Raw genomic sequence first — 14,814 nt, 5'->3', positions numbered from 1 at the left:
GATGGATGGTCCGGTATTGTCTTCGTAGGAGTTGTTGCGAGGGAATCCAAACTCGGTCATGTTCGGGCGAAAAGAGGCTTGGCCCTGGCTCTGGCCCCACTCTCTTGTTGGTACCGAGTGATTTATTAGGCACGATACAAATACCACACATTCCACACCACAAGAATAGTCCCAGCAGCGACTACTCGTACAGCACGTCTCGAAACTCATTTGGCAATGTCACGCCCGCAGTCACGTGCCATAAGTTCAGATCTTCCGAACGGCCGTTATCAAGGGATCACGGTTATGCTCCGCCGAGCGTTCAGGAGTCGGTGCCGGGCAGACCTTCTGAAGGAAGCACCAAGGGCGAAGGCAACACAAGGCCGAAAAGGACGGGACTTTCTAAGACGGCTTTTTAGATGGAACCAGTGGTCTGGCTACCCGAGGCATCACAATGTGTCTAGGCGGAAGAAGATGTTATCTAGATACGTAGAGTCGAATCCAGACAGCGGCTATCATCTCTGACTACTTCACCAGAGGAGAGTGTCCAGTCTCGGAGTGAACGCGATCCGTGGGATACAAGAAGATTCCAGCACTACGAGGAAAGGGACGATAATGTTCTGGCAACAGATCCGGGCAGCTTTCGCAGCTCGTTGGTGACACAAGATCTCTCTCCTCAGCTGCTAATATTCGACAATAGCGGCTATGCCCGCCGGTGATACCTCCCCCTTTCCCTGCCGAGCCGAGCCCAGGTAACACAGGAATTTGTTGTGCCGTGTATCATACACAAGTCTGAGATACCTAGTACAACCGCTGTTGGCTGTCAGGTATAAAAATACTTCTGGTCGAGGTTAAGGATTAGATCCGAGGATAAGCTTTCACTTTCAAGATTTGGTTCTCCTAGCTCCATTTCATGCAAGAAAGAGCTCCGCCTCTATATCCCGAAGAGTCTCAGACAAAAAGATGGAATCTCACCTCAAGGTGCGGACGGATACCGACATAAAGGGGCTGGTGTGGACAGCCAGAGACATATCGTGGGACCACGGCTAGAGCCAGCCTTACAGATATAGTGTAACAGTACACAGCTGCTCGCTATATATCTAAGTGCGGTACACATTGTATACTACTTTGAGGATATAGAATCATCGCGCGCTGGTAGTGAGCTATGCAGGAAATGAGAACGGAATTAGTAGACGGATTGGTCCGGATCTAGAAATATCTGTCTGTATGCATTTGGACATTTGAAAACAGAAATCAGGACGAGCTAAAAGACAAGTTAGTTTACGGTAAAGTGTAAAAGCCACAAGGAAGGCCAGTCGGAATTTGTTATCACCTTTCTCCTTATTAAACCGTCGTGTTGAATATCAACATTGTGAACAGTACGACTTTTGAATATCTGTAGTCTCGTCCCACTAGTTCAAGGTGACCTGGTATCCACTCTATAAGCTCTCCTCTTCACGTGACGGCATAGCTTGCACGGAGCCAGAACCTCCAGCACCAGAGACTCGTACGCAACCCAGCACCACCATAAGGCATCTGCTCTGCAACAATCATTTCCACGTTTGCGCTCGCGAAGGTATGAACGCGTCCAGCCTCCTCGCAAGTCCGATTCGGGGCTTTAACAATCACCAAATCCGGATATCTCATCACGTCAACAACTGCTTACTTTGAATAGGACAGCACAACACCTCAAAGTACCCTTTCGATATTCACTGCATGCCCGCTCACCTTCTTGAATTCGAGTATTTATCTGCCGCCAAAGCGCACTTCACGACAACGCTGCCCTAACGATCTGATTCTGGACCTCACGCGGACTCTCAAAGCCAACCTGAACTGCTTATACTCCTGAAGGCCTATACTCCTGAAGGCATCGTAGAGGTTTCACTGGCCCAATACTTTGGGCCTCGTTTTTGGTAGATGCTCGGAAGACTTCGTCAGCAGCTCTATGTGCCAACGAAGAAAGACCCGGTCTCCGCTCTCCACGCCCCCTACCTAGGCCGATCCTGGTTTACACAAATTCATACGGCTTGTGCTTACAGTTGGGAGCCGAAGCCGCTGTTCGCTGTGTCCGCAGTGGAATTAGATGGCAGATGCTTACAGATTCTCACAGCAGAGCGCTGGGAGTTACTACTTCCCACAACAGACGCAACAGCATCTTCCGAGACAACAGATCATTCGCAATACCACTCCGCCAAGCAGCATTAGACCTGTCTACAACGCCGATACTCCCTCCCCATCTCGATCGCCTGACCCTCACTCGCCCGCGCCAAATATCTACGCGATGTTCAACCAGAGTCACCAGCAAGGGCAGCATGGCCGCGTCAATGGAGGGCCTGGGCGAGGGAATATGCCAATAATGTTCAACAACTTCCAGCATCAAAACTCCCCACACCATCCTCACAATGCCCATAACACCCATACGACTCTCCAGCAAGACCATAATACGCACTCGACCAATGGAGGGATTATCGGTCATCATGCCACTTACTCATCGGGGGTATTGTCAAATGCAACGCCGAGCTTCACCCCAAACTCCCTCACAAATGGGCACTCGGGGACGACACGTGGTGGGCAAGCAGTCCAAATCTCTGAACACTGGGCAAGGCAGCTAGAGATGCACAAGGAGTCTGAGAAGGCACATGTTCACATGGCGGATGGGCACTCTCACCACTACGCTAGGATGAAGGCTGGAGAGAACAAGGGACTTGCCTTGGTTGCTCCACCAGATCCAGACACACAAGATAGCGACGAGAAGGATCTGAGCCGTATGTCGACTCAGTCCACTAAACGCCAGGATTGGTTCAATCTGGATTTTAGTGGCCAGGGTATCAAAGTACTCGCTGAACCGATCTTCCAGTACCAATTTCTGAAGAAACTATATGTGGCTTCTAATAAGCTGACGAGGCTTCCCTCCTCCATTCGGCACCTACGGTCACTACAGCACTTGGATGCCTCTAATAACCTCCTGACCGAATTGCCTCCGGAATTGGGCATGTGTGTATTTTTAGAGAATCTCCTGGTGTTCGATAACTCGATACAGACGTTGCCAAACGAGCTTGGATCCTTGTTCCATCTTGAAATGCTCGGTATCGAAGGCAATCCGCTTGCGCCAGAGTTGAAGCAGGAAATCATGGAAAGGGGTACCAAATCCCTAATCACACTGCTCCAAAATCAAGCTCCTCGTAGGTCCTGAATATTCAACACAGTTTCTTTTGCTGATTTAAACTTAGCTCCTATGCCTCCGAACAGCCGTGACAAGATCGAACTTCAAGAAGGCGAACCGAACCCCAATCAAGAGACCTTCAAAGTCTATTCCTTTAACATTCTTTCGGACCAGGCGTGCACTCGAAAGATGTACGGTTACAGCCCTGCAGAAGCTTTGGAGTGGAGCTATCGAAAGGAGTCCATTCTCACGGATATCCAGAGCAATGACGCGGATTTCGTGTGCTTACAAGAAGTTGATACGGATACTTACGAGTCGTTCTTCAGAATGCAGCTTGCTTACAATGACTACAAAGGTGCTTTCTGGGCGCGGACTCGCTCGAAGACCATGGCCGAAAAAGAAGCGGTAAAGGTTGATGGATGCGCAACATTCTGGAAGAATAGCAAGTACATACTGCTTGATAAGCAGCTTATCGATTTCGCGAACATTGCCATCAATCGACCAGATATGAAAAGCCACCACGATATTTTCAACCGGGTCATGCCGAGGGATCACATTGGAGTGGTCACGTTCTTCGAAAATAGGCAAACAGGATCCCGATTGATTCTTGTCAATACCCACATATTCTGGGATCCCGCTTACGCAGACGTCAAGCTGATCCAAACCGCTATCTTGATCGGAGAAGTCAACAAATTAGCCGAAAAATATGCGAAGTGGCCCGCGTGCAAAGACAAGAAGGCATTTGGCTTAGCCAATGAAGATGCGGACCAGGATACATCCCCAGAGCCTACGCCTCAACCATCAAGGGAGTACACGAGCAAGACTCAGATACCACTTGTGATCTGCGCCGACCAAAACTCGACTCCTGATTCGAGCGTTTTTGAGTTGCTGGCTAAGGGATCCGTCAGAGCCAAGCATCCCGAGCTTGGGGGCCGCAGTTACGGCAATTTCTCCAAAGACGGAATAGAACATCCATTCTCCTTGCGTTCGGCATACACCAACCTTGACAAGACTCCAGATGCAGTTCCGTTTACCAATTATGTACCTACATTCAAGGGTGTCATCGATCATATTTGGTATTCAACGAACGCTCTGGAAAACATCTCGCTCCTGGGCCAGGTTGACCCCGAGTACATGAAGGCAGTTCCTGGATTCCCCAACTACCACTTCCCGAGTGACCACCTGTCACTCATGGCGGAGTTTGCAGTCAAGGGCGCCAAGGGGAAGAAAGTTATCACGGAGCCTGATTTTGGCCCTTCGAGTAGGAGTAACGATCGAAGGAGGAACTAGGCCATTTTCATAGGGTAGGCAGGGAGTTCTCATGGTCATTAAGGACGGGCTTTGCTTGGAAATGGAATGAATGAATGGTGGGCACTGGTCTTGCATTGTGGATCTCTCTCTCTCTCTCTTTGCTCCTTGTATCATGCATGCGGGAAGGGTGGTGTTTTGTTGGTCTCTCTCGGCCAGGGCCGGGTCCGACACAATATGCATTGGAAGATTTCACTAGGAAGCCTTTGGCTCAATGCGAAGTGTTCTCTGGTTGCGCCTACTGTGTATCTGGATTGGGGTATCTTGTGTGATCGGGATGGGGGGGTAGACGGACGTATAAGCAGAGGTGTGTAGTCTAGTGTGGTGGCGTGTTTTGATAGGCGGCGTTCAGTCTTTCCCTGCGAGGTTATCGGTCGGTTTTGCATTTGGAGGAGATTCATTCGACTGGGAGAATGTAATCTTTCTCGCTATACCCATTCTCTTGTTTTGGTGATGTTGCCTGGACTCGGTCGTGGCTCAACTGTTGTCTGTCTGGTCTTGCATTTTGGCATCTTGCGCACCCGAAGGGCAATGAACATGAACAAGAACAACGATTTCACATTCCGTTACGTAGAAGTAGAAGGCTCGGGACTTGATCTGAGATTCTGATGGTCTGTGATGAAACAAACACTCGTCAGATGGATGGATCATGGCTCAAGCAAGCCGCATCTCGATCTTCCACCCCTTGCCTCCAAACATGTGCACAAGTACCGGTATACTGTATAGCTACCAACCAGCCAACCAACCCTCTTTCCCTCCTTCCACATCTGCACAGCCCAAATTATTTCTTTTTTAAATATTTTCTTTTTTTAATATATACATGAATTTTTTTTACGTTATTATATTTATTTCCAGCAAGTTTTGTTGCACATCGCAAGAGCCGCATGGCAAACCAGATTCCCATGGCTGCTGGCTGGGCCTGGGTTTCGGAGTGGGCCTGGCCGTGTTGCCGTGTTTTTATGGAGATATGACGGACGAGCTGGACTGGGGTACCGGTACGGTAGACATGTACATCCGGGTCACGAGTTCTCCGTAGGGCAGAACTCGGAATTTCAACGTCTCCACATTATATTGCCCCCTCTGGTCGCCGTTGTATGACCGAGGGTCTCGCCTCTCATCCCCATCCCATCCTGCTGGGCCTCGGATCGAGTAACGACTTCACTCCCTACCAGAAGCCAAATGACCTCCCAATTAACCAGAGATGACTGTTTGCAGATTTACATGTACAAGCGCTCTGAATTACCAGACACAGTCAACTTCAGAAGAAATCGATTAGGTACATTGGTGTGAGAGAGGTACAACTGACTATATACGGCTTAGACAGATATTAAGCGAGGCTGATGGAAGATCGTTTCTTCCTTCACTTCCACCTGCAACGTTACTCACGTACTCCGTACAACGCCGCAACCGTTGAGTCGAGCAAAGGGATGGATACCGAGGTACGCGTGCGATATTCCCATTCCCAGTCCCAGTCCCAGTCCCAGTCCCAGTCCCAGTCCCAGTCCCAGTCCCATTCCCAAGTACTAACTAAACATGCAGCGTGGCGTTCAGCCTCAAATCGCGGCTGCTTGCACCCACGGATACATTATAAGCAGCACTCTGCAGCTTCCACCTCTGAGCCACCACATCCCAGACACTCAAATCTCTCCTTGTCAACCCAAACACCACCTCTTTGGTAGCATTAGGCTCCAAAAACACTTTCTCAAAACTTCTAAGCTGACGAACTGGGGCAGTCGGAATCCCAAGGTACAGCTGTGCCACCTCTGCGCCTGCCACCTTCCCGGTGTTGGTAATTGACGCGGTGACATTGAACAGGACATCCCAGAGCTCTGGATGACCACCCTGAACTATGGACACGTTCGATGAAGGATATTCTCTTGTGTGAGCATCGGTCTGAGAGCTGCTGAGGGCGGAGTAAAAGAAGCTGGTATACGAGAGACCGTATCCGAACTCAAATCTCGGCTCCACCCCGTCTCGATCGAAGGCGCGGTAGTCGATGTAAACACCTTCGGTGAAATTGGACTGGGGGAATGCTGAAAATCCGTCAACAGTGGAGTTCAACACGCTTCCATAGTCCTCGTCCTTCTTGGCAATGGTGTGGATCAACCTTCCACTCGGGTTGACGTCTCCGTACAGAACGTCGACGAGACCATTACCGGATTCCTGACCAGGCAGGCCCGCGAATATAACTGCAGTTATATTTTCATGCTCAATCCAGGCATCTACGACTCTTGGACCTGCTGAGTGAAGGACGACTATAGTATTGGGATGCTTTGCAGCAACATTCAAAACCAGGTTGTCGGAAAATTCGTCCGAGAGGCTCAAGCGGTCGAACTGTTCCGACGCGTAAGCGTTTATAAATACGAGTACGACTTCGGTGTTGGCTTCTGGGACAGGATTCTGGGAGTAGAAGTCCCAACGCAGCATCCCTCGATCGGCAATCACTCGATCCTGGATGGCCTTGAACGGCGAAATAACGTAGGGGGGTGTGTTACTGCCTGAACCACCACCAACGATCAGAGTCCCATTGAAGGTTTCCCAGCCGAAGTTAACATCGTAGCCACCGCCGTAGCGAGTCGGGGTAGACCATGGAACAGGCTTGAGCTCTCCGTCATATCCAAAGATACTGACATACCGTGGTGACTTCAAGGGCCTGTACGCCACCTGGGAGTCAGTAACCGTTTTATTGGGGATGTTGCACGAGCAGAGTAAGATATGCTGAACGGGCAAAGACTCCCCTCCCAATCACTTACAGAGTATTGTTGACGTTCTTGACGAGGACATGACCTGCAGCTCCGACTTCTCGGATGAGTTTGTCATGGTCGCCCCGGACGTCCAGAATAGGATGCTGTACTGTGGGTGAGTAGATCTGGGCTTGGGGAAGGGCTGTATTCTGGTCAAGGAGATACCATGCGGCTAGGGTCCGGGTCACCATATCGTCCAAACGATCGATCGTAATGGACCCATTGGTTACTGCCTGCGTGAGATTCTTCCCCCACCATCCAGAGTCAGGCATGACGATGTCTAGGCCGGCGTTTGCAGTGCTTATTCCAGACTGCTGCGCTTGCCAATCGGAGACAACAAAACCTTCGAAGCCAAGCTCAGTCTTCAGCAATCCGTTGAGAAGTTTGGAGTTCTGGCAAGCGTAAGAGTTATTCGCTCGTTGGTAGGAGCACATAATAGCGCCGGTTCCTGCCTTGAGTGCGTTCATAAATGGCCAAAGGTAGAGTTCATGGATAGTGCGATCATCCACATTTGAAGATACTGACTCTCCAAGTGCACTGGGAAGCCGTCGGTACTCCTGCTCATTGAGCAGAAAGTGCTAGGTAAGGTCAGGGCATACCCAAATGATATCACTCGAGTGGTGGATAGGTTGATATCTTACCTTCGAGCAGGCAATCACTCCCTCGCCCTGCATACCCAGTACGATTTCCTCCATCTGCACGCCAGCGAGGTAAGGATCCGGACCTGGGCCTTCCCAATTTCTCCCTGCTCGCGTAACGCGGCCCATGCTTCCTCCCACTGGACCCAGAGCTACATTTACACCCTTGCCCTGGTATTCTTCGCCAACCGCTTTACCAAAAGCGCGCATGTAGCTCTTGTCCCAGGTCTGGGCGAGGTGCATACCTGCTGGAAAAGCGGACACGAAATCCGGGCCACGGATTCCGGACGGAGCATCCTCGAAACATAGACCGTTGAAGCCAAGACGAGGCACAGCTCCACTGTTGCCGACACACATGCCCGGGTGGCCGAGCGTCATGTTTACTTTCTCCTCGAGGGTCAGTTGAGAGACGAAGATTCGAGCCTTTTGGTAAGCCGAGGCCCATGCTGGAGACGAGGTCCCCGGTCCCTGTGCTATTTTTTGTAAGAGAGCAAAAGAGGTAGCAAACTACCAAGAGGCGTATTGTTACTCACGAGTTGGATAAACTGGAGGGCTCAGTCCATAGTAGGGGACCTCGCTTGCATTCGTCCATCCTGCAGCGGCTTGTCTCAGGAGAAACGCAGCGGTCAGTACACAGGATAGTGAGTTCTTCATTTGGTTATCTTCACAGGAGCAGGCGCCGTGAATCCATTCGTTCTGAACTTGAGAAATCTCGCATATATACCTACATATATACTCATGTTCCCCCATTTTCGTCAACTCTTGCTCCGCGTAACGAGTCCACAACGGGCCGACTTGTCTGCATCTCAACAATCCGATCCAACTGCAAAAATTCTGAATTACGTACCGCCAAGTTGATTAAAACCGGATCGGGGACCATGATATTGCTTTTCGGTAGAGCTTTCTCCCGAAGAGGTGGAGCTGCAGATCACGACAAGATGCCGAGTCATGCTTGATAGTGTTGGCAGAAGATGGGGAAAAGAGAGGCGGGGGAAAGTTAGGAATCAATCAACCGCCTTTCCTGAGTAGTGTCCAGCCCTAGAGTTGGGACAGCACCAATATCTAACGCTTCTTGTCTTTCCATCTTACAGAAGTAGCAGCGATAGAAGCGAGTCAGAGATTTAGTCGTTAAAGAAAAGATAGATGCATGGCAGATGAAGCAAAACGCTGAGATTACAACAGCAGGCAGGCGTTCGCTGGTAGATTGAGATTCGAGATCGAGCCAATTGTATAGAACGAATAACGATGGCTATGCAAATTCCTGAGCTCACTACCCACGCCACCTAGTCCTCTTGCAAGAGAGCAGTCAGCTCTGGTTTACGGATACTGAGGTCAGGTTTCGATCCAAGCTTTTGAGGTGGATCCCTTTTTCTGCTCTGAAATGTTCCGTAAACGACTTTTCTTCTGTTTGGCAAAGGGAAGTAAGTAGCTATAAGCATTTGTGTTGGATCGCCGGTAGCGATCTCTTCGTAATATTCGTAAAATTCGTGACGTCGTTAAAGTTCTTGCAATTGCAATTCACTCGGTGATAAAAGTACTTAATTGTTGTTCTTGTTAATCCTCCTCTTAGGTTTAAGGGAGCTAACTCTTTTTATACAATTAGTAGAAGGAGTCACGTGTACTAGTCTAAATAATAGGTTTATTTATAAGCAAGTTGGGGGTCCTTTGACCTGGGACAGGCTAAGCGAGGCATGCTTAATAGCCCGTGAACTTTGGTTCACGAGTGAACTCCCCCCCAACTACTACTTACTAGCTAAGGTCGATATAAATATACCGACAATTTGTGACTATGAACGCCAGGAGGTCAAAGTAGGAAGAGTTGCATGAATACATCATTGACTTCAATGTCTACGGATATCAGTTCTCGAGCCAATTTACAGCTATGAATGGTTCGGGGGGAGCTGAAATCTGGGCACCGTAACGACCCCGGATCCAGTCCAGAGCTATACATACGTAGTATATAGACAGTCCGTATATTCCAGTGAGAGATTCCTAGGGACACGTAACTTACCATTTCTTATTCCAATCCCATACCCTTTAATCTTTACTGTCACCTTTCATTTCTTTTGCGGATTATTGCACTCTCCAGGGAAAGACTTAGTCGCTGGCAACCGCACTGTATTACCAACCTGATACACTTTACTAGGCTTTACTCCTTTTGTATACAACTGTGGTGTAGCATGTCTTCGAACCCCATAGAGAGGAAGTACTTAGGGCGACAGCTATCGCCGCAACTCGCTCGACGTAGATCAATACAACCACCCACAAGAGCAGCAATCAATCCTCCGGCTGTTACCTACCTACCTGCGTACCCACGCGTCAAAAATCGATCGAGCAGACTTCTCCCGTGGCATGAAGGCAAGCCGGACGCTGCTGAGCAAGGCCGTAGAAGCACCAAGCCGCTTGAATGCAGGCTCTCTCATCAGCGCCTTGGTCATCTCGTCTACAGCTGCTGCCTCATTGACAGGGGGAAATCTACACCCGGAAAGTATCCGCCAGCCACTACACCCACCACATCTGAGGCGGGGTGGGGGTTTGGGTTTGGAGTCAGAAGTGTAGTAGGGCTCTGGGAGAGAGAGGTCCGGGATATATGGTTCCCGGAGCTTGCGATCGTGGTTTACCGACTTCGCTGCGAGGGTTGCATCGGGACGAGGTCGAGGATCACCTTGTTGCTAGCTTCAAGCGAAGCTAGTGTTTTGGGTTCGTGTCGGTACGGCAATAGGTATCGACCCAGCTTGGTTGGGGCCGGCTCGCTTGCATGAGCGTGCCTCGCTTACCTGGACATCTTAGCGTGGCATACCCTCAGGGGCCCCCAACTTCCTCACAAATAGACTATTACATAGCTAGTCCCGTGATCCCTTCTAATCATATAGAAGGAATCCACTCCCCCGAACCTCGGGGGGCAGACAGGAATCCGATTCCATTCTGACCGACAGTCTTGCAATTGCAAGAAGCTGCGTGCGCTGCACGCTGGTTCGCTACCGGCGGTCCAGCAGTGAGCGATTTCATACATTCGCGTATATCCATCTCGGACCTTTCGCTTTGGGCTATGGCTTTTCTAGATGGGGTATTATGGAGACTAGATGGGGTTGCTTTTGCATGGGGTTCCATCCACGCGGATATCCATTAAATCGTGGGCTTCTTGGATCGCGGATGAACTGTCTTGGAGTCCGTCGGTGAATTGGCTAATCCACCGCAAGCCAGGAGCAATTTCAGAGAGAACTCTTGGGAGCAGCGTAAGGCGGCGGGGGGGTTTTGAGGAAACCTGGTTATCACACCTCAGCCAAAGTCCCTAGAGCCTTGTTGCATTCGTGTTTGGAATCCACATGCGCGGTAGATACTCTTCCACGATCTGTCCGCGTCTCGAAGAACTAGCACCAATTTGGCATTGGGGTCAATCTCAAGCAGCTCCGGTACGAGAAGAAAAACACTTGGATAATCGCGGAAACCGACGTATCCTGTAAGACGCTCTCTCACAAGTCTCATCCCATCGTCAGTTCTTTCTCGCCAGCGAGTTTGGCTTGTAGTAATGCGTGTCCAGATGCGATGATTCCCTATGATAATAGTTGAATTACAGTTCAGCCGGAGGGGTGCGGTAAGGAGAGTGCGGTAACCCCTCTCTCTGTTCCGGACATCAAGTTATGAATATGATCTGGCTGCGTTAGCTACAGGAATATGAGAAATGTGACTACTTGTGTTTCTCGCTAGACTGGTGCGCGCTTCATCTGAGTTGTTGCACAGCAGTAGCAAATCCCCCTCCCCTTTTGGGGGGGGGGGACGATGACAGCCGAAGAAACACCCCGATTGATTGGCGAACCTGTGTTTACGACCTGCCTTGGCGGGCAAGCGAGTCGAGGCCACACAGCCCGTGTAACCTGCACGCAAATGCCCTTCCGCGCTTCGAAAGATAAGCCAACGCGGTGGTGTGAGCTTAGCGGGAGTGGATGGCAGATTGGTGTCGGACGACGCTGGGGATTCAGATCTGGTGGGTGGGGGAGAAGCTACATACTGGTTTGAGCGGTTGTGTCTGGACTTCGCACGTTGCACGTTGCACGCTATGCGTGAATCGAAAGCTTGATCTGGCCGTGGCTTGCTTCGCTTCGGCTGGCACACTAGGATCTCAATACAAATGTAGATGTAAATTCCCTGTGCGCAGGTGGACACGAATATTCTGGGATGGGTGACGGGTGACCTCCGCGAATCCCTCTTCAACAAGGTCCAAGGGCTCGTTTGTTCCTTGGCCTTCTCAATCAGTGAGGCTTTCATCCATAGACAGACAGCATGACTGTAGCCAAGTCGGGCACAGCCGTGGCAAGTGATGGTACAGGAGGACTTACTATGTAACATACCAGTGGATGTCTGTTCTCCTGTAACCATTCCTAGCCTCGGCACATAGCCCGTCGATCTCTTCACGAGAGAAGCCTGCTCGAGAGAGAAGTTACCTGTACCCATCCAACACCATGAGACCGGCATTTTTCATATACAAGCCCTGCTTCTTCATGCTGCGATCTCTCGGCCACGGACTCCCAGGCACCTCGTACACATCCTCCTTCACGTCGACGAACCCAGCTAGCTTCAGCGTGTGTTATCCAGAGACTATCGTGATCCTACGAGAGGGATGCAATACCGTTTATTTAAGATGAGAGATAGACACGTTCATTTGGGACTGATATGGCGATGATAAAAAATTGTGGGAGAGAACATCCAATTTTGCAAATGACAACTCAATCTCCCGAGCCATTTTAGTTTATTTTGCACGGGCCTAAAAAGAAGCCTTGCCCAGCTCCTCGCCCCGGTCAGCAGCAGCCTTCATAGCCTTACCAACAATATCCTCCAATCCCGAGTCCTTGAAGCTGTTCAACGCAGCCTCGGTCGTTCCCTTGGGACTAGTGACGTTCTTTCGCAGCTGTCCAGGAGTCTCCTCAGACTCAACCAGCATTCGTCCAGCACCAAGGCAAGTCTGCTTCGCAAGGCGCTCAGCTTGCTCTCGCGGCAAGCCCAGGGCCGTCGCGCTCGCCACCATGTGCTCGACGAGCGCAAAGAAGTACGCCGGGCCAGAGCCTGCGAGATCAGTCAGCATGGAGAAACGCACCGGCCGAGTGCCACCGGCAGGAAAGGAGATGCGCGTATACCTGACAGCGCGGTCACGACATCGATCAACTCCTCCTCCTCGACCCATTCCGAAACCTTGCTGAAGCCCTCCAAGAGGGCCGTCACCAGCCTCTTCTCCCCCTCCGTCACGCCCTTTCCCGCAAACGACCCGCTGGCACCCTCACCCAGCAGGGCAGGCGTGTTGGGCATCACGCGCACAACCTTGGGCGCGCGTCCGTCCGCACCCGTGAACCACTTCGTCAGAGCATCCACGGGGAGACCAGCGCAGATCGATACGATGAGCGGCAAGTCTTTCTCCCCAGCCTTGCTCCACTCGAGAGCGAGATCCTCGCAGACGCCCTTGGCGACTTGCGGCTTCACGGCGAGGACGAGGAGATCCGCGCCGGCTGAAGCTTCGGCGTTGGAGGTGGTGGTGCGCACCTTGAGGGTGGATTCGAGCTTCTGGCGGGTGCCTTCGAAGGGGTCGGAGACGACGATGTTTTCTTTCGTGGTGCTTCCCTTAGCGAGGAGACCACCGATGATGGCAGCCCCCATGTTCCCTCCGCCGATGAAGCAGAGTTTGCAGTCTTGGATTTGTGAAGGCGCCATTTTCTTCTAGGGGCGCACCGGATACGTTCAAGGTGTATGTGTAGAGGAAGAGAACAATGATCTGGGTGATGGGCAGTTTTTGGTGTTGACTTGTGATGCAAGGTGAAGAAAGCTTGATGGGTTGTTTTCATGTAGTTGAAGATTTGGCGCTCACGTGGCTATTTCGATATCAACGACAGGCAACCAGGAAGAGCCGAGTGATTAGCATTAAATTTGCTTTCTAGGGGGTGTATATAAGTATATTAGGATCTAAACTTATGTAAAATGATCCTAAAAGGGAGTTTTACTAATGATGTATTCGATCACGTGTTATAGAAGCAACACTTCTTCCTAACTGCCCGGGAGTCTATGTATCATTTCATTCGGGCTCGAATCCGGCAATTATATGTTAGGCCTTGTATTTCTAAGCGAACTGAATGAGGCCAAAAAATAATGGTCCATGGAGTCGGGGTGGAAACTTCTCCTCAACCACCCCCGTGGTACTAGAGAGAGTACTAGAAGACCCAGCAGTGCGTTCGTGGGAATTTACCATGGAACAGTGAAACAGGTATAGCTTGATTATTTCCCAGCGAGAATTTGCTAATTGAGCAACGATATTCTGAACACATCTTCTGATCAGATTCGCTTAATCAAAGAGGTAAGGACAGCAACATACTGGTGTTCCAGAAACAATTGAAAAGGCAAAACATCGAAAATACGGAGAAGCAAGCCTCATTCTCTAGAGCGGCGACACAATCACTCGCTGAGATTCATCACCTTATTGGAAAAGAGGACGAGGAACGTATTTATCTGTGCTATATATTAAAAAGTCGTAGCGGCCCCAGCTTCGCTTAGCTCGACCGACCCCTTTTCAGATCCAAATCCTAACCCAAACCCACGTCCATCGATCACTTGCCCATCTCCCGCTCCCGCAAGCAATGAAGCAGCTAGTTATCTCTATTTCAAACCACAAGTAAATGAGTCCAATCTCACACACATCGCTACCCTCTGAACCCCCCCCCCCCCCCCCCCCCCCTTACAAACTCACCTCCTACCATTCAATTCCTCGCTCTCATTAGCCCAGCCGAAAATACCAGCAGCTCCATCCGATAGACTCAATGAACAAAAACACGCACACAATACATCACTTCAAGAAAGAGCCTGCACCTGCACCATCCAGCTCGAGATCTACTTACTCACTTACTTACTTGCTCATATCGGCAATCACCAACGAAAGCCCGGATGCGTAAAAGTGCAACGGATAGATGCACGTGGATGATTAGGTTATGAGCAGCTAGCTGGC

The 14,814-nt window shown here is 50.4% G+C and overlaps 3 protein-coding genes across 3 annotated transcripts; 1 reads left to right on the top strand and 2 right to left on the bottom strand.

The window, feature by feature from the left end:
• Positions 1 to 942: 942 nt before the first annotated feature.
• L3040_000864 (uncharacterized protein) lies at positions 943 to 4,432 on the top strand (the record flags this gene model as incomplete). The annotated part of the gene is made up of 6 exons (XM_007288035.2): positions 943 to 960; positions 1,396 to 1,555; positions 1,655 to 1,721; positions 1,856 to 2,036; positions 2,090 to 3,161; positions 3,210 to 4,432. 6 exons carry the CDS (start codon positions 943 to 945, stop codon positions 4,430 to 4,432), a joined length of 2,721 nt encoding a protein of 906 aa, XP_007288097.2.
• A 1,545-nt stretch (positions 4,433 to 5,977) lies between these two features.
• L3040_000863 (uncharacterized protein) lies at positions 5,978 to 8,486 on the bottom strand (the record flags this gene model as incomplete). Its single annotated transcript, XM_007288036.2, has 4 exons — positions 5,978 to 7,103; positions 7,204 to 7,772; positions 7,836 to 8,305; positions 8,366 to 8,486. The coding sequence occupies 4 exons, from the start codon at positions 8,484 to 8,486 to the stop codon at positions 5,978 to 5,980; spliced, it is 2,286 nt and encodes a 761-aa protein (XP_007288098.2).
• A 4,108-nt stretch (positions 8,487 to 12,594) lies between these two features.
• On the bottom strand, positions 12,595 to 13,532 carry L3040_000862 (uncharacterized protein; the record flags this gene model as incomplete). Its single annotated transcript, XM_007288037.1, has 2 exons — positions 12,595 to 12,893; positions 12,965 to 13,532. The coding sequence occupies 2 exons, from the start codon at positions 13,530 to 13,532 to the stop codon at positions 12,595 to 12,597; spliced, it is 867 nt and encodes a 288-aa protein (XP_007288099.1).
• Between the last annotated feature and the right edge of the window lie 1,282 nt (positions 13,533 to 14,814).

This window comes from Drepanopeziza brunnea (assembly GCF_022702325.1).
Source record: "Drepanopeziza brunnea f. sp. 'multigermtubi' strain 214-2 chromosome Unknown ctg1, whole genome shotgun sequence".
Taxonomy (NCBI): Eukaryota; Fungi; Ascomycota; class Leotiomycetes; order Helotiales; family Drepanopezizaceae; genus Drepanopeziza; species Drepanopeziza brunnea.
The sequence above is the reverse complement of the archived record's forward strand: the minus strand, read 5'-3'. Positions and strand labels throughout refer to the sequence as shown.